General features: G+C 38.6%; 1 protein-coding gene across 7 annotated transcripts in view; it reads right to left on the bottom strand.

Annotated features, from left to right (window-relative positions):
- Window positions 1-22,590, bottom strand: part of CDK14 (cyclin dependent kinase 14) — a 226,584-nt gene that overhangs the window by 147,704 nt on the left and 56,290 nt on the right. For 2 of the 7 annotated variants that reach the window (XM_053410263.1, XM_053410262.1), the window contains exon 3: window positions 5,266-5,511. The exons of 1 other annotated variant lie outside the window; for it this stretch is intronic. In XM_053410263.1, coding sequence (XP_053266238.1) covers window positions 5,266-5,511 — 246 coding nt within the window. Of the gene's footprint in view, window positions 1-1,783; window positions 2,131-3,206; window positions 3,339-5,265; window positions 5,512-19,678; window positions 19,703-20,255; window positions 20,653-22,590 lie in introns of those variants that run through there. 4 more of the 7 variants (XM_053410264.1, XM_053410265.1, XM_053410268.1 and 1 more) reach the window with 4 other exon arrangements.

The following is a 22,590-nucleotide window of genomic DNA, read 5'->3' as shown; positions in this document are numbered from 1 at the left end:
AATTGCTAACCAGGCTGGCTTGTTCAACTAAATATTTATTATTTGTCTATCACTGAAATTACTCATAATTAGACTAGTTCTAAGAAATACAGTGACTGTTAGCAACAGCTACAGAATACTGAAAAAGTACTCAATATTTTTCTTTGAGGTCCTGTTCCACATGCCAATTAGCTACTGAACACTGTGAGTCTCAATGCTGGATTTGAGAGCCAGTGGCAACCCTGTGAACAGGCACAAGGTTGCCTGGTAGTCACTATGTCATTTGTGGCTAATGACATTTAGCCCTTTAGTTTTAATAACAGAAATGTTTGTTACAGCATGATCATCTCATCCGGTACTCATAATCCAGGATTTAAATATGAACCAAAGATAACAAGGTTCCTCAATGGTTACTCCCTAGATTAATTTCAGTTAACCTGTAAATTAAGAATTGCTACTTTCAACTAGCTGAAAGTTCTAAAAAGAGAATAACTAGCTAAAAGTTAAGCTGATTCATGAGTAATGCATGAAGCATGTTGAATTTGCCCAACAGCATTATATTTTTCCAAATGCAGTGAGTGGGTTTCTTTTCCATTAAGGCACAGAATCACTAGGGGCAGGAGATGCTTTTGAGGACTAGGCTGCCTGTACCAGAAGGACACAGTACATTTTTTTAAGGATCAATTTTCACTGGCAGATCAACTCTAAAAAGAGCACTTTTATAGCATGCAAAGGGGTATTTTAGGAAACATTTCTTAAAACACACATTTATTTCAACAAATACCACTATGTGTGTATTTTCCTTTGCAATGATGACTAATCTCAGGAAATGTAGCACTACTCCAAAATGTCCAGAATTCTGAAATAATCTTTATCACGAAATTCCACTGGCATAAATCAGAGGTTTATACATTTGAAAATTAAGTCTGCTTTATTTGCTCAAATATTTTATGGGAGCTAACAATTTAGTAGCAGAAATGGCTCCCACTCCTGTTCTGCTTTTTTCTCTACTATAGGCTGCCCTGAAACACCAGCTTGAATCTCATGGAACCTCATGGTATCTCATAAAAACAAACATCACTACCTTTCTCATAAACAAGTATTAGAGTTTGAAAATAACAATGTTGTTCCAGAGCGCTAGAAAACGACCGTGAAAGGAAAATTCTGTGAAAGCCAGATTTTAATTTTCAACCAAATACTTTGCTTGTAATTTTTCGCTAGTATACATCAAAAAGTTGAAAGCTGAAAATGTTAACCAGTTAGTCAAAAGTTTCTCAAACTTTTTAAACTGTTAACTGATTAATTAACTACTTAATTCCAATGACCATTTGTATATGTTTGACCATTTGTATAGATTATTTATCAAGCAATCCCTGTTTTGATCTTCACATTATTCAATACAGCAAAAAAAAAAAAAAAAAAGAAATCCCTGATGCAACTTTTTCAGACAGGTACATATATATAAATAGGAAAACAGGCCTAAGGACCTGTGGAATTCACTATTCAGCACCCAATATACTTGGTAAGACAACGGAAGCGTAGCCCTTCTACAAAGCACCGTATACTGTTATGAAGAACCCAGAAGGAGACACATGCAAGATTTGATCAACTCTCATTTTTTAAAGGTGGCTGTAGAGGGTGCAAAAATTATTACACCCCCCCCCCCAAATATCTCAATCCATGCTTGTAGGATATGCAAGGCTTCTGAATGAGTGGTTGTAATTTGAATTAAAGGACGAAAGAACAGCAGTTACTTCAAATGCCCAGGAAAAGCCTGGGTCTTATTTATGTATTCTAGACTTACGCTGATTTCTTTACTGCATTCCTCAGGTTTTCCAACAGAGGGTTCAGACACCTCGCTGAAAATGGCCTCTGGTCCCTCTGCTACAGAACTCAAGATGGTGGCTGATTCTCCTACCCTTGAATCACATACCTCTTCTGAAACAGAAGGGCTGAGGGGGGGCTTCATGTCCTGAGAATTCATGAGCGGTGTTTCCCATTACAAAGGAGACAACACTTGTGTGTAAACTCCCCTCCCCCCACACCTATGCACTTTACCTCAGAAACAGCCTCTGGGGTATTTTTAAGCTTTTCAAAGAACAGATTAGAACACCTTAAGAGTGTAAAATAACACCACCTCAGGAAGCCTTTTTAAAAACAATGAATTAAAAAACAAACAAACCCCAAACCCCACATGTGCCTTGCGTCTGCTTAAATGCACATTTAATTTTATTTACGTATCATTAAAAACATTTATAAATGTTTTTAAATGGCTTCCTTCACTGGGTAAAGTTCACAAAGGACAATTGCAAAGATCTGGGCCTCCGCTCCTATTAATTTTGTCAACAAAGGCAACATTTAAGTGCCCGTGCATCTCTACAACTAACACTATAATTTATTTTCTACTCTAAAATTAGAGTACATAATAAGCCTTTTAAAGAAGTGCCCCGTCTCTTTACCTTTCACTTCAGAAAATAGCTTAACAGCCAGGGAGATCATAAAATGAGTGGGTTGGGGGTAGGAAAAGCTTGTTTGTTTAGCAGTAAGATATTTTAAAAACAGTTCCAAATTTGAAAGAGGGAGGAGCCATGCAAGCAGAGGCTGTTCTCTATCACAGGCAAGAATGTGACTGAAAATATTGGAAAACTAATAAAAATTTATTTGACAAAAGAATCTGACTGAAAATAACATTGAATCCCTCTGCCTTCTGACATGGATATCTTTCAGCAGCCTCCAAAGTTCAAGGGGAGGGCATTCCTGCTTAGATTCCAAAAATGGCACCATTAATTTCTCTTCAATTAATCTTTTGTCTACATCTTAAGTACTTTCCATACAGCCTTATGAGAAATTAGTCAGTTTCCCCAGTGGTCGAAGAAACCTAGCTTGCCTGCAAAATTCTCAGATAAATGTCAGTGTCCAAAGTTAGAGATACAAATACATAAAGTTTTCCAGCTAAGAAGGCTGTAACAAGTAATACAAAATAATTACAAACTACTATTTCTTTTAATTACAAATAAAAATATGAGCCTTGTTAACGGGTTTTCTGGTCCTGCACAGAGGCCCTTACAGCAAAGTCCCACCTTTAAAGCCTAAATATTTACTTTTAGTCTGTCCAATCAGACACACACACATAATTAGATACGCTTAAAGTATTACGACTAGTAAAACCAACACAATAACCCCCCACATCTGAAAACTGTCAAATACTCTTTGGAAGAATGACTGACATGTCCAGGAGTTGGGGAGTATCTGTTCTGGATGGGGCTGGACTCCCTATGAAGAAACAGGTTTCCCTTAGGCCCAGATAACTTCTGGATAATTTCGCTGAAACTTTCTCTTCCCATTAATAATATTTTTTTCTCATTAACTAATGGTGAATGGTCAAAAAAATGCAAGAGAAATTTTTGTCACAGCACTAAAAAAGAGCATTGGAACTTTGGTAGATTGGATTGGCATCTCTATAGCTAGTGCGACATACAGATCATTTCTTGGTTACATACACTGACTAGCGAGTGGGGAGCCTAGTCCTACAGAGACATTGCCAACTTCCCTTCCCACATATTAATTCAGAATACAATTTCCTGGTACTGCATTGTCAGTCAAACTAATTAAAATCCACCCTCCATCATTCAACATGAATTAAAAAAAATAAGACTATCACATCACTTTGGGCGTACAAAAAGTCAGTAAAATTCAATCAGTTTTACTTTGTGTAAATGCAGTTGCCACTTATGGGTTTTACCCTCTCCTAGTTTGGAAAAACAATGCTTTGTTGTGAAAAAAAAAATACTTCTACCGGTTATATTTGCACATGCTCTTAGATTCATATTCATTTTTCATAAAGTAACAGGATGCTAATGTTATGCTTAAAATATCTAGTTCTGAAATTGTGCCTAGGGATATGACATGTCCACAGGATATTAAATCTCAATATAAAATTATCCATGGAGCAATAAACACGCTCACAGGGCCTCTGTAGAAGAATTTCAGTATCAATACTGAAGATCTTGTGTCCTCAAGAGAACTAATTTCACAGCAATAAAAAGAAAATCTGAAAGTAAAGGACAAATAAATTCAACCTTTTGTGTTCTATTCATGCAAGCCTTTTTTTTACAGGTGGTCAACTGAAGAGTTAAGTACATGGGATCACCTGTTTGGCTTTGACTGTGTGCAAAATACAAGCTATCTTGCATATCACAGTAACATTGTGATGTCTGGAATAAACACTAAGGACATTTGTAAAATGATGTCTCTTCTACACAGAAAGTCTATGTAGGCAAGAGAGTGAAGGCACCTTTATCCAACGTGGCTCAGAAACAACTCTCTGAAAAGTCTCTAGTGATACTAGTCAACCTTAAACACTTTTTTCTTTCAGCGAGAAAATGAAAATATTCTATTATTAACTGACTAGTAACCTGTAAATAAATAGATACCATTTTCATTTTTCTGGAATTTGTATTCTTTACCTCACAGGTCACATTACTAGAGATTTATGCAATAGTGGGAAATAAAATGTCATTTTCATACACAATAATTTGGCAGGACACCTCAGGGACAACTGCTGGCACACCAGTCATAAGCAAGGATGACATTTCATTTATCACTACTTTAAAAAGATAATACACCACATGGGGAAAGCATAACATGTTCTGAGAGCTTTGTCTGCTTCGTGATTTCACAAAGTATTGTGATTTGAGAAATGTTTGCTCGGTCATAATGCACTGTTTGACAAAGGTTCAGTGTTGCCAATCCAGTGTTCCCCAAACAAAATTTCCAGCTTCTGATAAGAATAGTAAGTTTTTAATTTTAATTTTGTTCTGAAATATTTCTGATGAAAAGGTAGCACACAGTTTTAAAATAAACTAGCCTGCCACCCTCCAAAATTGAAATGTGGTAAATACAGTAATTAATAAAAAATCTCTATTAATCTTCTAAACTAACAAGAAACACCTCAAACTAGATGTTTCCTAGTATTAACAAACAATTTACTTTTTATGTTAGACGGATAGAATTCATAACGGTTTCAGAGGATGGTAAAACAAGGACAACAACCTTCTGAGAACACAGCTGATTCAATGGAAAACAATATAATGATACTGAACCAATCTGGATCATGTTTATCCAAGACTAAAATTGCACATAATGAAAACAGAGCGATATGGCTCTTTTAAAAATACACACAATCTCAGCATACTGCTTTAAGTGACATTGCTATTAAAAGCACCAAAACATTTGGAACTTGGATGGAGAATTTAGTTGAGATAAATATGGCATGTCTGGACTTACAGAGCTAGGACTGGAATGTCGTCTGATTTTAGGAGATTCTTTCCCAGTGGATGAAGTCTTGAAGTTAATACAGGCATTGTTCTCTGAATGGACCCTCTTCACTTGATTATTTGGCTTTTCAAATGGATCAAAAGTGCTCTGTGTCCTTTGAACTCTGACTTTTTTGTCTTCTGGGATTGTGTCCAAGGGCTTGATCACAGAATCCATTCCTTGGCAATTCCGTGTAGACATCTTTGTGACACATATCTAAGGGAGGAAAGGAAAAATATATATTAAATAACTTGATAAGGTACCATTGCTCAGGACCAAACAAACCATTACCAGAGGGTGGGGGTAGACTGTGTTTCCAGCTCCAGTTGTACATGGATATGAGATGCATATGGTACAAAAAAAGCAGCAGGCAGATGGGTCATGGTTAACCATCTCCAACCCTCCAATTCTCCCATATAAATTATAAAAGGTTTTCAGCTACGCTCTAATAATAGAAGAGAACCCAGTTAAGGTACAAACTGAAGAAGTATGCTGGCAAGAATGAGTGGGCATAGGAGAAATTAAGCATCCTCCCTCTTACCTGCAAATCCTTCCTTAACACTCTTCCCACCTTTAATCATGTTTCACTAAGTAACATTTACTTTGACTCCTTAGTGTTTTATAATTAAATAATAATAAGTATTCAAGTGCCATCTATTCTGAAACATTGAATATACTTATTAATTCTGAAAAGGCACAAATTACACCGTTGTATTTAAATAAAAATAAACAGCAGAAGAATATAAATAAATTAATAATAATAATTAAAGGGGAAAGTACAGATTTGGAAGTCTTGGTAAAAGCTTTATGTAAACTTTATCAGCTTAAATGCCAGATCACTAAGTCTTACTGTCCAGTCACTGATACCTGCTGCAAAATATTGATTTCCATTTATTTAAAATTAGATTAGGCCAAATTAAATAAATTATGTCAATTTAAGTCATCTTACTGTAGCATGCCTTACATAATTGTTTCATAGAACAATGTGTATATAGCTGAATTAGTATAAGACTTGGAAAATCCAATTGGTAAAACCATACCCTAACCCTGAACCAGTGGAGGCAACATTCGGAGGTTCAAAAACGCATAACATTTCTCAGGTCTTTACTTTTCCAGCAGTCAGCATGAATTTTGCTACCTCCTTAAGTCTTGTGATCCAATCCCAAGACCATGAACTATGTAGTTTATTCACAAAATTATTATTTTCATTGGGAAGTGAGTATTGACAAAATGGTGGGCCAACGCCATTTTTTGTTGTTGAAGCACAAAAGAATCCCTATCTAGCCTTGGGATAATTCACTTCCAAGTGTTGCCTTCTAGTGGTATAAACACTTTCTAAAAGCACATTATTCCTCAAAATGGAAATCCTGATTTTATTACTTCAAATCCAATTTATTTCAATTGTTCTCAGACAGCAGACTTTATTCAAATGTAATATGCTAGGCACAGAGTGGTTGTTCTAAACCTCTCAAGTTTCCAAATAGTACTCCACAGAAGTAGAGGCGACTCTTAGATTTGCAATTATCAGAAAGGAGAACTGATGTAATCTCCTTGTATATCTGGGTAGGAGCTCCTAAAAGGAAGATGAGGAGGCGGTTCCAAAGCACACAAGTATGCATTTTTATTCGTGCACTAAATGAAATACTTTAAAAATGGAATTGCAAAAATAATCTCCAGGTTGTTCTTCACATTTGTGAGATGATCTCCAAAGCCAATACATTCAAAGGAATGACCAAGTCAACAGCTATTGCTTTTCAGTTGTTTGTGAATTAAGTATTTTATTATTAACTTATGGATTCAGAGCAATTAGCTACCTTCTAAAGCCTAAATGTGTTAAGCAAGTCCTTGAAAATGGTATTGCCATCACCTGTGGTGCTCATCACTGGAGGAAGCCTAGGAAGTGCAGACTATTATAGATCCATAATACAAGCATAAAATGCTTCCCCAAAATAGTAAGACTATATCTCACCAAAAAGGCTTCCTTTGCAGTGTAACAGGAAATCAATGGATCTGTATACCAATGAACATTTCAAATTCAAAATAGTTTAAACAGTAAGACTAGCTTACTTTGAAATACAATTCTGCAAAAAAGCAAGAGAGATAGAAAGTAACACTAAAAGGACTTCTTTCCAGACAATGCCTCTAGTATAAAAACTGAATTCAAAGACACAATTAAATAATATGTATGATCCAATGAACTCCAAGATGCATGTGGTAGGCCCTTACACAATTCTACAACCAGAATGGCTAGAAGATCTAATCATTAAATCTGAATGCTACAATTTCATGGCGCATATCACTCTGCATCAGTTATGGTAGTTGATGCAAGAGCAGAGTCAAAAATTACTTGCCCTGACTACCTAAATCAATTATTATATTGCACAGGTAAGGTTTTTGCTGTCACTATAACCTGCCACTATGACCCAAATATCAAATATTGATATTTGATAACAAAGGCAAGATTATATATAGACATAATGTGCATAATATCCTCCAGCTTCACAGATGCTGTTACTCCTTTTACATATATGCAAAATGAGATGGAGAGCTATATTATTTATGTTGCAAATGTAACTTAATTGTTAGATACTTTAAAACAGATAAAGGCAGTACACAGAAGGTTGCCATGATTAGCTGTGCACTGAATCCTGATTGTAATTTACTCTAGAGAATTCATCTTCCCTCACATTGAAAATAACTTTGTAAAATACCTGCTGCCATCGATTTTATCTGGCTCAGCAAAAGCAACAGTTTAAGATGAGATAAGCTAGGCAAGAGGTTATCTCCTTGCATGCAAAATGCAGCCATGATCCAATATTGAGTGCAACTATTATTTTATTTAAAAAAAACATTTTGTATTAAGACAAAGTCTAAACCAAGTCTCACCACCACTCTACAGAAACATCTGAATGAAGTTATTCAATAATTTAAGAATATCCACTGAAATAAATAAATGCCTAACTGTATAAATGGCAAACCATAACCAACAACCCTTGAGCAAGAGAGCGCCGACCTGAGTACAGGAAAGCAAACACAAAAGTCTGTTGCAGGTGTACAAAATTCATTGCCGTCAAGATCCGTACAAAGAGAGTCTCAATACAGAGATCTCCACTTCACAATGGCAGGCTGCTTGTCTTGATGCTGCATTCATGGAAATCACATATGATACCCTATCAGGAAGAGTGAAAGAGTATAAGAATTCATTTAACAGAGGCAGAGAGAAGAAACACCATGGTGCATCTTTAATAGTGAATCTGGACACCCTTCATCTGCCCAAGCTGCAAGAAAACATGTCTCTCTCGTACTGGTCTCTACAGCTACAGCAGGTGCTGCAACTCTGATGGTTTGGCTTTACCCAAGATGGCACATTTTTCCGTTCTCTCTCAAGACAGATCTATGGCAACAACCATTTATACAGCTCTGCAAACACTACTGTGTTTGCATGAAGAACTATGGATTGGGCAACTAGCCCAATACTGTATTTTATAACTGAACTGGAAAAACAAATAAATTAAATGGTCACAAGACTAGCGTGTATAAAAAGATGATTCTTTTTCTGATGTCTGGAACAAACAAAATATTTGAGGAATGACACGTTCTATTTTTGAACTTTTCACATGACATTATCTTGCCTACTTTCAAAGGGCAAAGTGTTATCTTTTGCAAAACCTTTGAGTGAGTTGTTCATGTTGGTACTAAAGGGTTAAGAGGTAACAAGTCACTCTAATCACTGAGCAGCTGGAAGTCATTAAGCATCCAGGAATGTGAGTTAGTTTGTATAAATAGTCAGTTCACCCGTGTGTCCTCCTTCCTTCTCCCTCTTTGACCTGACTCGCAGCATGTGTGCTTTATCGCCAGGGTTTTTTCTTTTGTAAATAAAGTCTTTCCTGAGTTCCAAAGTGCTTGCTCCAGGATTCTTCATTGAAAGGTATTGTCTCTCCTGCCTTCTTCAACCGCTGCACGAAATTCTCTGCTGAGATAAGATTTATGGCGTTGGAAGCGCACTGGACGTTTACTTAACATTAAACTAATTAAAGTTTAATGGACAGTTCAGAAGTAGTGCTAATAAAGTGCATATGACATCTTATTCAGCTTCTAGGATGAAGCAATTCAGGGCTAAATTCTATGCTCTAAAGATTAAAGGTGGGTGAGTGATATGTCCACATTATCATTTCTTAAATGCATTACAAATGCAATACTGTAAATTCAGACATTCAACTGCCAGCTGTCCATGCAGCACAACAAGATGGTATGTAAAGCTACAGACAGACATGAGACTTGGGAACCACTGGTCATCACAAAACAAGGGACCTCTAGCTGGAAGCAATATTATTTCCTTAAGGATTTGTATCCCACCATTCAACAGGTTCCCAGGGCAGATTATAATATGCCTCTGTATATAAACTGGTGGGTAACAACAATGAGAAATCTTCCCGGAGTAAACATACATTTTGTTTGATCCCGTAGGGCTTTTATTTTATTTTTATTTTTTATTTTTAATGAATATAGAAGCCTCTTCAAGGAAAAGAGATACCAGAGCAAGTTTTTTATCACAGACCATTTCCTAGTGGTGCCAGTTTTCTAATTACAGGGAAATTTTGCTTGGGAAAGGAACAATGAAACTTGTGATTCTCCACTACAGTCTAAAATAGTCATCCTATTAATAATAATAGACATAAACTAAATAAATAAATATTCTACCACCCCATGCTATATAGACCAGACTTCAGTATTCCCTGATAAGTCGTTATGCCTACAGATATGAACCAGGTCTCAAGAGCCCAGGGCCTCCCAGGTAATATCTTGTACAAGTTTTGGCAATGCTTCAACCCAAATGGAACTACAGTAGATGCTTTCAGACCTCTAATAAATAGTGGGTGATTCACTGTACTCCTGGCATTTGAAGCATGTCTCTGCATTCCCAGCAAATGTATTGATAGACCATTACATTATAAGGAGAGAGAATTATCTCCATAGAAACCAAACAATTCTCTGCAGCATTCACACATTGCATTAAGGTTGCCTTCAGTTCAAATTCCATGCAGAGCAACGGCTGTAACAACTACCGAAGAAATTAAATGTCAAAAAGTTAAAACTCTGAAAGGAATATGCTGATATCTGAAGTAGAGATGGAGCACATGAACGAACCCTTTTCCAGAAAGTGTAGTGTCATTTAAGTACAGTGGTACCTTGGGTTAAGAACTTAATTCATTCTGGAGGTCCGTTCTTAACCTGAGGTACCACTTTAGCTGATGGGGCCTCAGAGCTGCCACGCCGCCGCGCGATTTCTGTTCTCATCCTGAAGCAAAGTTCTTAACCCAAGGTACTATTTCTGGGTTAACGGAGTCTGTAACCTAAAGTGTCTGTAACATGAGGTACCACTGTACCATGGTAGGAACACTGATAGTGAATGTATTCCTTAGCAGCCTATGCCTGAACACAAGATAAGAGGCATAGGCTACCTAGACGCTTCTTTACTTTCTGAACTATAAACTGCAGATCTCTTGCAAGCAAACACTCCTCTGGTTTGCCATTATCTTCTGCAGGCACTGCCTGTAAATTACCTTGGTGCAGAAGCTCAAGCACAATCAGCTGAAAGAACATAAGAAGCTGCCTTATACTCTGTCAGATCATTGGTCTATGCAGCTCAGTATCATCTACCCGAACTAGCTTTCATACCTAGCCATACCTGGAGATGCCAGGGATTGAACCTATGGCCTTTCACATGCAGAGCAGATGCTCTACCAGTGGGTAACAACCTTTCCCCATCACACACTGTGTGTGTGTGTGTGTGTCTGTACAGTTTCATTATCTTGAGTGCCTGGGCAGATTTCTGTAACACTGCATCAATACTGAATGTAGCACGGGAGGCCAATGCACAGCCACATTCACAGATAGACTAAACAAATGGGAAATGCCTGTGATGCAATGGGTGGTTTGATTATATGCATTATTTTACAAGAATAATGAATTAAGAGCATGACCATTTCCCCCCACCCATCTTTCTCAAAACCATCAATTTCAAGTAACCTATCAGACCCTCTTTTGGCAGGGCAGTGTTTCAAAACTCAGACTTTATCTGAACATATTTTCAGGCAGGAAGGTGTAATACTATTGATTCATTTAAGCAAGTATTGAGCCATTAAAAGAAAACTAACCAAACTTGGTTAGGTTTTTCTAATAGAAAAGAATCCAAGATCTAAATCTTGCAATGGAGGAACTATTGCAATGGAGGAATTATTGAACTATCATAAGAGGCTCCCTAAATCAAGAAGAAAAAAAGTTTTTAAGTTCCTGTGGGTAATGATGACACAACACACAATATAGTGTTACTGTTTTGTCCTCGTATTTGGGGAGCAGGCCTTCTGGCTACAAATTAAATGGAGCAGACAGAAAAGCAGAGGTATCAATGTCATGACAGACAGGAATCCTGATTATCGTTGGTCTTTAAAGGTAGACTGTTGTTGTTTAAAAAGATCCTAGTGTTCTCGGGCTTTTTTGCAGTTTAAACCCAAGCCTCTACTCCTGTTAATGCTTTCATCCAACTTCCATTAATAATATGTAGTTTAGTGTAGCTGCCAGCAGTAGGAAGATTTATAGTATTTGCAAGGTTGTGACCTACTTTCAAGACAACCACCCCAGTGTCTAATTTTTTCTTTGGGTCCTAGACAGGTTCAAAGCCGGCCATCCTTCTCCTACTTTACGTACTCAAGAATTGGCCTTCTGCCTTGGGACAATGGAGACAGCAATATGATTGCTTAAACACACTGGCTTTTAACTCATCTTTATGCAATCTTCCTGCTTTCAAATGTCTGCTGGAAGTAGCACAAAAGAAAGATGAAAAAGCTGCTGCCTAAAGGCTTTTGCGAAGAAAGCATAATTTCATTTCAAAAAAGGGTATCAGCAAACATATTTTTTTTCCAGGAGAGGGAGAGAAAGAAGAGCAAAATGAATGGCTGGGTAGTGAACCAAAATTGATCCTAATAATAAATTTAGCTGTTTCACAGTCCATAGACAAGGCAAGCCCATAAGAAATATCATACTCCTGACACACTTCATAATTAGCACTAGAGATTTGTTGTTTTCTTGTAAAATTATATCCTATAATACATTGGGAGTCCGAAAGCTCTAACTGTGAAATAAAGAGTTGATGTGCTGTATCCAATGTTAGTCATATTCTGAGTACACAAACTGAAATTAATGGACATGAATAACTTAGGTTCATTAATTTCAATGGGTCTACTCCAAGTATAACTTGGTTGGATACAACCTTTTAATGGTAAGCCACCAATGCTAGCACTCAGCTGCCACTCCAAGCAAAAACGTCATCTTTGGAAACAGTGTTAATATGATATCCAAAGTTACCTTAAAACCAGACTGATTTTTTTGCAACTTTTAAAAAAGTTTAGAATTTATACTCCAGTATTTATCATCATCACCTGTCATGCCTAGTCCTGACCTAGCAACAGAGGTGGAGTCCTCAGAGGATGAAGCAAACACTCCACAGGTTGAGGACCTGTAGCAGCAGGCAGGATCCTCTGAACCAGTGCTCTAGATAACCTTGGCTTCTGGTGGGAGGGAGCTGCTGCATAATAGAGTGGGACTATTGCTTCCCTTAAACTGGACACTATACTTCTGTTGATGCAGCCTAGAATAGCTAGTATTTTAAATTTGTGTAATTCAATTCCTTGCATGCCTTTGCAGTAGATGCTGCATTTAACCAAATATAATGTTCAGAAAATATAATTCACAGTAGTTTAATTCCTTGTATAAGGCCAAGCGAAATGATTTTTTTTACTTTGACTTGTATGCTCTTCACTCTTTAGTTTCCTGTTCTTTACTGTCATCATCAAAACTTAAAAGAACCAAAGCCAAATTAAATGCATACCTTCAACTAATGTGTACCAAAAAGCAGACTTCCTCATCTCCAATATCCTTTATTACAATATGCCGCTCACAGGCCAGTTGTTATACACAACTTTATTTTTGCTTGCTTCCAACCACTTTTTAGTAATAGATATGCTGCAGTGATGAATACAGGAAATTATTTTAAGCTTGGCAAGGCATTAGTCTATCCAGCCTATTTTAGTTGTTGGAATTAATGCTATTCACAGTGATGAATTCATGTAAATAGGAAATTATTGCATTGTGCTGAATTTTGAGGTCATGGAGAAAGTCATGACCTCTCAGACGAAGCATTTTTAATTTTTATTCTGGGGTACTCTTGTAAAACAGCTAATTAATGAAGGAAGAACCTTAGCTGTCTAATGAGCAGCTTTTACACACACAAAAAATTATGAGTGAGAAAATGCGCAGGGAGTAAAGTACACAAATTCAGTTATCACCATTCCAAAGTTCTCTTTTCTTGCCCAAAGACAAATAGAAGAGAACTGCAGAATGGAGCAGAACTGAAGGAAACCTAACTCACCCCCTGTTCACATGCACTTAATAAGTGGCCGGATTTGAAAGTGAGATTATCCAGTAAGGTAAGATAGATTGCAATTGAGCTGGATGTGGTGTTTGCTGGACAACCCAGGATGCTGGTTATTGGGGGCTTCAATATTCACTTGGAAAGAGGCAGCTCAGGACTTCCTCACCACATGACCACTATGAGGCCATCAAAATACCATTTGCTAATACAGTGGTACCTCGAGTTGCATACGCTTCAGGTTACATACACTTCAGGTTACAGACTCTGCTAACCTAGAAATATTACCTCAGGTTAAGAACTTTGCTTTCAGGATAAGAAAAGAAATTGTGTTCCGGTGGCACGGCAGCAGCAGGAGGCCCCATTAGCTAAAGTGGTGCTTCAGGTTAAGAACAGTTTCAGGTTAAGAATGGACCTCCGGAACAAATTAAGTACTTAACCCGAGGTACCACTGTATTTCTGACCACTTGAGAAGTTGGTGGTCTGAAAATGGGAATCTCATCAGTAACCCTGTTGTTGTGATCAGATCTCTTATTGGTGAGGTTTGGACTGGAAGTAGATCTCTCTCTCTCTACAGGGATGGTGGGCCCATTAAGCGTGCCTGCCCCATAAGGCTTAAAGAAACCAATGGATTCCTGAATGCTCTTGAGGATTTCCCTGCTGACATGGCTGATGGTCCCGGCTTCTTGTTTCACTTTGTAACGGAGAGATAGAAAATGCCTTAGACACAATCATCCACACCCCCAAGCATCCTCTCCTGCATTGCAAGAGCTTGGCTGGCTTCTTGGTATACTAGGGCTATAAAACAAGCACAGAAATGAACAAAATGCAGGTGGCACAAGTCTCACAATTAATACGCCCTGGAAACTTTTGATGAAGAACTGTTAAGAAATTATTTTAAATAAAATAAAGCGAGGAACTTGTACCTTTTATTCTGCTTAGAACGGAGACCACACCTAGAGCTCACAGGGCACAGCAGCAACAACAGCAGCTTCAATGTCACACTGAACAGACTTTCAAAGCCAGCTGTTATAGACAGGCACCATCATACATAGCAAGAAATGAGCACCGATCATAGAAAGGGAGAACTAAGCAGAAGAAGTGCACGTTCTGTCCCCATCTGGAGCAGTTCTGCTGTGTCTGCAACCCAGCGAAGCCTTTTTCTCACTTGTTGTTTAGGATAAGTTTCCTACAAGGCACACTTGACTGATTTACTGAGACAATAATCCCTTTCACAGGAAACATCTATCGAGTAGCAAAACAACATGAAGCAGTTCGCTGTGTCAACACATGGCACTCTATGCAGAGCAAATGCTTTACATGTAGAAGGTCCCAAGTTCTTCCCTGCCATTTCCATTATAACAATTAAGGTAGCCATATTGGAAAAGACCACTGCCAAAGAGCTTAGGGAATCACTGCCAGCCAGGATAGGCAGTTTATATAGAGGCAGCAACCATTTCAGGCATGTCCAAATCATCAATGCACAAGTCCTTTTGGGCCCGGAAGAGGAAAGAACAGGGGCAGAACGGGAGGCAAAATGGGGGCAGGGTAGTATGGGGGTGGAATAGGGTGGAACAGGGCGAGGAATGTTTATGCACACTCCACTGGCACATTCGGGGGCTAGGAATGGAAACTGTGGAAAATGGTCGGTGCCTATATCTAAAAAGAGAGGAAGTGCTTGGAATGGGGCTTCGTGGCAGTGCTACCTCACACTTCGTGATGAAACATCAGTATTACGAGCAGAAATTTAGCAGGAGGATGACAGCAGCAGCACCTAAATTTGCTTCAGAGGTCGAGTATCTTGAGTTGCAGCCAGCACAAGTTCACAGCTCAACTCATACACCATCTTGCAAGATATCAAGCTCATTCATTTGTTAAAGAGTGTGTGTGTGTGTGTGTGTGTGTGTGTGTGTGTGTGTTCCCCACAGCAAGAATCCGGGTTTTGCATCAACTGGGTATTGCATCTGCTGTAAGAAAGGCAGCTGTCTGCCCAGCTGCTCAAAAACTATTGGGGTTTTATATTGTTGGGTAGAACTGCATCCTATCTAGGAGTTGTAATATTCTACCATGGTAGCGGATGAATGACCACAACTAGTCAGAACAGCTGTGCTGAAAACCTAATGTGCAAAGTTATTAATTCTTTCACCTAAATATGAGCTGCCAAGTAGCTAGAAATTCTCAGGTACAACATGTTGGCACAACACACTTTAAAGAATTGATCATTTACACAGTTCTTTCAATATAAGGGTGTCATTTGAAGTACTATTGGCAATCCTCATTCTTCTTTAGACAGGTCAGCATTATGTTTATATTTTGTAGGCATGATCAATGCCAGAGGAGTATAAATGCTTAGACATTCCTGAGAGAAGCATATTGCAAAAAGCAACTATGAAGAGAGCTTCCTAATGGGAAATGGGTGGGGAGATCATGACAGAGGAGATCCATCTAAATACTTGGAGAATCAGAATTTGTGAATTTTTGGAATTGGAAGTAAGCAGCTGGAATACTACTTCATATTCCTAGGAAAGAGCCCAACACTTGGATCATCCATATGTTTAAATATTTGAGCACAAGCGTCTAAGTTTTAGGAGGCTGTTATTTTTCTTAACTCTTGCACAATCATAGAACATAGAACAATGTCAACTGATTCTGGCTATGTTTTCTCAAAGGAACTGCAATAGCTCAGGTTTCTGTTATGTAGCACATCACAATAGGGTACATTTCTAATATGAAGTCTAAAGGCAAATCTTCACTCTGATTTTAATGCAATGAATGTTTGGAACAGCTGGTTTTGAGGGTATATTGCAATTAAAAAGCAACAGAAATACTATTGTTTAGAAGGAACTTTGGCATGTTAAATGAGAACCAGATAATTAGTTTCATTTCTTTGTAATGTAGGTTAAGAAAAACTATCCAAGAATTTGTCAACAAGATACTTATATTTCATTTTTAACAGTATGATAGAATATGCACTTTAAAAGTGTGACCTGAAAATGAATATATGCTCACCATGTTCAGTAAGAGCTTTCCCCCCTCCCTTTAATTGCAGGCGTTACATATATATGTAACAGCTGGAGTGTGTGTGTGTGTGTGTGTGTGTGTTGTGTATGTGCTCGCGCATGTGCATGCTCTGTTGACCTAGAATCAGGATGATGAAACTACTCACACATCGCAATTGGTTAACAAAGGGCAAAGTGTGTTGAGAGCTACACACCATGCAGAAACTGCAGTGCCAGCTGGCACTCAGCAAAAAGGTTCTCTTTGAAAGTGGTAATCTGCTACCTGTGAGAGTTGGAATCCACTGACACGCCATGAATCACTGTTGCTATACTTCAGTCAAACACAGGTTGAGTAGCATGAGTATTTGTACTGCAGAACAATAAAAAAAATCTTTTCAATGCACTATCAATTTTCTGGACTACAGGAGGTCTAAGAAAAGCATTACTTTCTCATGGAATGGAAGGAACTACTGAACCTGCTTTCAAGCACAATTCTATGCACTTCATTTTTTAAAAAAACCCATTAAATTACTGGTTATTCCTGCTTGAAAACATTGGTGGAAACCAATGCTTGGAAAGCTACACAATAAATATACAAACACCCTTTGTTGATAGGTCTCATTTCCAAATGTCAAGGAAGGTGAAAATAAATACTGCTTTTCAAGTCAAAAGAACTTGTATTGCATAGGTTACAAATTTATCCAATATACACAGCCTCCAGGAAGTTGTAAGAAATCCAGTTCTCATTAACAAACTGAATACTTCCAGCCTTTATTGAATCTGCAATGGTGCACATTCCCCATGTTGTCTTCAGTGCAATTATAACAGGTCAACCATCTCTTTTCTAAAAGAATTAATAATGTCACTGAATAATGTCATTCACTTCCTTTAACCATCTTCTCCTAGCTGGATAAGAGAGTTGTCTTGAGGGTCTTGATTTCAACAGAACAAAGATTAGAGGGACCTGAAGAACTGCAGCTTGACCGAGAGCCAGATAATAGTTGTTTTGTTTTTTAATGTTGCTACGGCCCAGATGAGATACACCAAATTTATGTTCAGTGTTACCTTTTGACAACGTGGAAGAATTTAAATTTCCATTTGTATTCTGCTCAAATTGACATCTTAGTCTTACCAGGTAGGTTAGGCTGCTGGCGAAGGACCCCACACTGGTGCATACATATGATAAAACTGCAGTTTGGAGACAGGGATGAGGTCTTGAGGTTGCACGCACTGTTTCCCATTGCGCATGAATTCCTCCTGACTCTCCTGGGCAAAACTAAACACAGATGCTTCTAAATCTCCTTTGAGTGCTTAGACTCTGAAATCACAGCATGCATGATCACACAGCACATGCCCTATTACCTAAATCTCAACTTATGTGTATTTCTGCAACATGCCACTGATTTGCCTATGACCAACCCATGAGTCTTGTGGCTGAAAAGGGATCTGAACCTGGTTTTACAAACCAAAGCGAATCACCCTAGCAGCAATCAGAGCCCACTAGTTCTTTTATAGCTGCATAAGAGAACACATCTAGACAGCCTATAGAAAACTTGTGATGAGCATTCTGGACAGCCCCTCCAATAGAATATTTCCGTTAAGTAAGTGTGGGAAATTTTGGTGGGGATAGCAATATCAAGTTTCACATTTTCTTCGTGCATGATCAGTATTCACAGGACTGTCATTTATCAATAATGTTTCAGGCAAATGAAATTCTGTTTTTATTCCCTGCAAGTGCGTATTAAGATCGGCCATGATAATTCAGGAAACCAAGAAAACCTTGAAGATTCATCTATCCATCTCTATTGTCAAGATGCAATATCCACCATTCTACAAGTACTTTCAGTTTTTAAAATACTGATTATAAAAAGGCAGGTGTTAAAACATCCAAAAGCCACATTTAAATGAATGAAAGTAAATGCAAATAGATAGTGTCGGCTGAAATCTTAAGGAAACTTGAAGTAGATGTTATGCATGCAGAGACATTTGTACCATAAGCAAATAAAATTATCACTCAGAACCCAGATATAGCAGAAGTAATTATTCTGCCACAAATTCATGAGATTAGCCTTCCTGTCCAAAGTGAAAACAGAGGTTCCATTCCTATCAAAATGTAAATTTGTGGCTTAAGTATGTTGAAATAAGGCAGCTCCCTGTCACTCACATTTAAGGAAAAAAACACATTTGCAATACATTTCACACAGGTCTGAATTTCCTCTTCTATGAGAAAAGCTCCTACAGATATATTTATTATCTATGATCCTATATATTCCTTGGGAGAAAGTATTACTGATTTCAATAGGAGTTTCTACTAGCTAATGCCAAGGTGCAGGGAGAATCAAGAGATATATCTGCTAGACATCTATGGAGCAAGTAAGCATTAATATGTTGCTACATTATTATATATGGCTCTAAATCCATCACCCTGCTCCTACAGGTAGTAGTACCCATCACCTCCTAATATATCACATATTTAGAAAGTGTTCTTCATGTCAAAAGAGACCAAACTCAGTTTGACATTTCAATGAAAAAATAATGAATTTAAATCTGTGGTTCCTTTAATATATCTCAATGCCAGCATAGCTCCTCTAATTTACTCAATGGAATCAGCTCTAGCATGGATATGGGAGAAGGATATGAGAGGCAGGTCCACCACAGATCAGATAAAATGAAGTTCATGGCTCATCTCATGCTGTTACACATTTGCTAGTCTATTACTGTGTTCATGCGTGCTTTGCATGCTGACTGTTTTATACTGATCATTGCTGGGTTTTAAAATGTTTCTCTTTTAACGTAGTAGCATGCTCCTGCTCAAGCTTACCTACATGCTAAATTATTCCACAGATCAAAAACTGCTGCCAGTGCTGTCATCCAGCCGTTTAAAATATCTTAGAACATTGATACAGAGCCAACACACAGGTAATGTGCCCCCCCCAAAAAAAAAAAATCCGCTGACCTCAGTCACACTGTTTTGGTATTTCCTTAAAGGTTCATTTCAGCAAAGTACACGCCTTCCTTCCCTTCCACATTAAGGAAAACCTCTAATTTACAGAAGCCATTTATTCCGTCTAGGTCCAGCATGACACAGACTTGTTTGCAGTGATGGAAAAGTGATTGGTCACGTCCTTCATCCACTCATCCCGGAGGGCACTCAGCCAAGCATATACGAGTAAAATTGTGCATAGCATCTTCTTTATACTCTTAATAAAACAGCCTAGGAGAGAGAAAGGGCTGTAGCAAGAAAGAAGCACAGCTCTTAAAACCTTCCCCACCTATTTCCACAGAGAAAGGTGAAAATTTCCACCCCCTCCCAAGCATCTCAGGAGAGTGTATAGTCTCATGAGTGATTCTGAGATAGCTGTAACATTTACCACCAGTCTGCGTTTAAAGGATTTAAAAGAAAATAGGAAGCCCAGCATGCATCCAGAATGAATCCTGCTCAAGTTGCAAGCATGCGATAAACGAGGGGCTCAGGTTTAGTAAGACGACAGGAATTCAATTCATCTCTTATTTAAAAACAAACACAGCCTTACCGTTTTGTTGTAGAAAGGATCGGGTTAGATTCACCTACGACTCTTTAGCATGCCTCTAGGAGAATTAGTGTTTGCAGGCAGGCCAGCCTCATTCTCAGCAACTGAATTCACAACATCTTTCTGCACTAGCAAGCTGAAATGGTGCGGCTGTACTACAGCTAAGAAAGGGGGAAATTGTAAGCAGAAAAACAAAGAAATCCCTCAAGGAAGGATATTCTCTGCGGAGTTGCTGCGTGGAAGGTGCTGATGATCATCAAGGAAGGAGATTTCACCGTCTAAATGCCATCAACAGCACACGGATAGGGGAAGGAAGGTTTTTGGTTGCTGCTTTTTTAAAGAAAATGTGATGGACTTGCCTGTGGAGTTTCCCGGGAAGGCACTCTACTCAGGCTCTGCAGCAGTATTGCAGCCAATGTAACTATGCACATGTAGTCTAGGTTGTTTGCAGCATCATGGATTTTTTGGGGGGTAGGCATGTAAATGTACACCTTGGAAGAGCTTCAGTAGATTAAGGAACTGAGGCCAATGTATGTACGACTTATAAGAAGCTGGCAGTGGGGAAGGATAATTAAATGATACAACAAATTATGGTCAATTCAGTTATTCCCTAGCATCAAAAATAAAATAAAATTGCCAAGTGTGAGGGGGAGAAGGAGGAAGAAGTGCATATGATGGCATTTGTTCACAGTGCCTCAACTTTGTCGTATGAAACTACTTCACAAGGTTAATTAAAGCCTGGCCATTTTAAAGAGAGAGAATTTAGGCTCTTCCCCACAGCTTTAATTAATGGGGAATTAATGCCCTCGCTAATCCTCATAACAAATCCAATTACACCAGAATGTTTAAGTGATTGAATTATTGCCATCAATAAGGCTGAACAATATACATGTCTAACTCACTCTTCCCTAGTCAGATGCTCTCCAGATGTTTTGGATATCAATTCCCACAATCCCTGATCATTGGCCATTCCGGCTGGGGCTGAAGGGGGTTCAAAAAACATATGGAGGACATCAGGTTGGGGGAAGTTGGTCTAGTTTACAACTGTGCATTCAGTTCCATCAACTTTATGCCAGCAACACCTTACATCTAAACAATCTAACAACTCAGCTGCAAGGATTATTTGCCGAGGCCCTCAAAAGAGCTCTGCTTTTGATCCAAGAGCATTTATCCTGCAAAGCCTAGTAAGATCCAGTGAAAGAGACTGCTCAAAGGGAAGTGCACTATGAACTAATTTACCTAGAAAAACAGAGTTATTAGGTTATAAACCAGAATCACAGAATTGCAGAGTTAGAAGTGACTTCTAGAGTCATCTAATCCAATCCCCTGCAATTCAGGAACCTCAACTAAAGCATTCAAGACAGATGGCCACCCAACCTCTTCTTAAAAACCCCCAGGGGGAGAGAGTCCACCTCCTCTCATACAAGTCTGATGCACTGTTGAACAGCTCTTGCACTCAGAAAGTTTAGTCTAAATCTCCTTTCTTGTAACTTGAGTCCACTGATTTGGATCCTGCCCTCTGGAGCAGGAGAAAACAAGCTTGCGAGAGCCTATTATATATTCGAAGATGGCTACTTCCTCTTTCCCAGGCTAAACATACCCAGCTCCCTCAAATCGTTTCTCATAAGACTTGGTTTCCAGACCCTTGATCATCTTGGTCGCCTTCCTCTGCACACATTCCAACTTGTCAACATGCTTCTTAAATGGAGGTGCCCAGAACTGGACACAGTACTCCAGGTGTGGTCTGACCAAAGCAGAATAGAATGGTACTATTACTTTCCTTGATCTGGACACTATACTTCTGCTGATGCAGCCTAGAATAGCATTAGCTGTTTTTTGTTGCTGCATCACACTACTGACTCATGTTAAGCTTGTGATCTTAGCTCCCTTTCACACCTACCACTGGCAAGCCTGATGTCCCCCAGTGTGGTGTAGTGGTTAAGAGCGGTAGACTCCTAATCTGGGGAACCGGGTTCGCGTCTCCGCTCCTCCACATGCAGCTGCTGGGTGACCTTGGGCCAGTCACACTTCTTTGAAGTCTCTCAGCCCCACTCACCTCACAGAGTGTTTGTTGTGGGGGAGGAAGGGAAAGGAGAATGTTAGCCGCTTTGAGACTCCTTAAAGGGAGTGAAAGGCGGGATATCAAATCCAAACTCTTCTTCTTATATTTGTGCATCTGGTTCTTCCTGCCTTCCTAAATATAGAACCTTAAATTTGTCAATGTTGAAATGCATTTTGTTAGTTTGGGCCTAGTTCTCCAATCTATTAAGGTTTTCCTGATTCTGTCTTCACTAGCATTGGCTACCCCCCCCCCAAGTTTGCTATAATTTGATGAGCG

This window comes from Podarcis raffonei, chromosome 12 (genome assembly GCF_027172205.1).
Source record: "Podarcis raffonei isolate rPodRaf1 chromosome 12, rPodRaf1.pri, whole genome shotgun sequence".
Lineage (NCBI taxonomy): Eukaryota > Metazoa > Chordata > Lepidosauria > Squamata > Lacertidae > Podarcis > Podarcis raffonei.
Note: the sequence above shows the minus strand (reverse complement) of the source record. Positions and strands in the feature narration are given on the sequence as shown.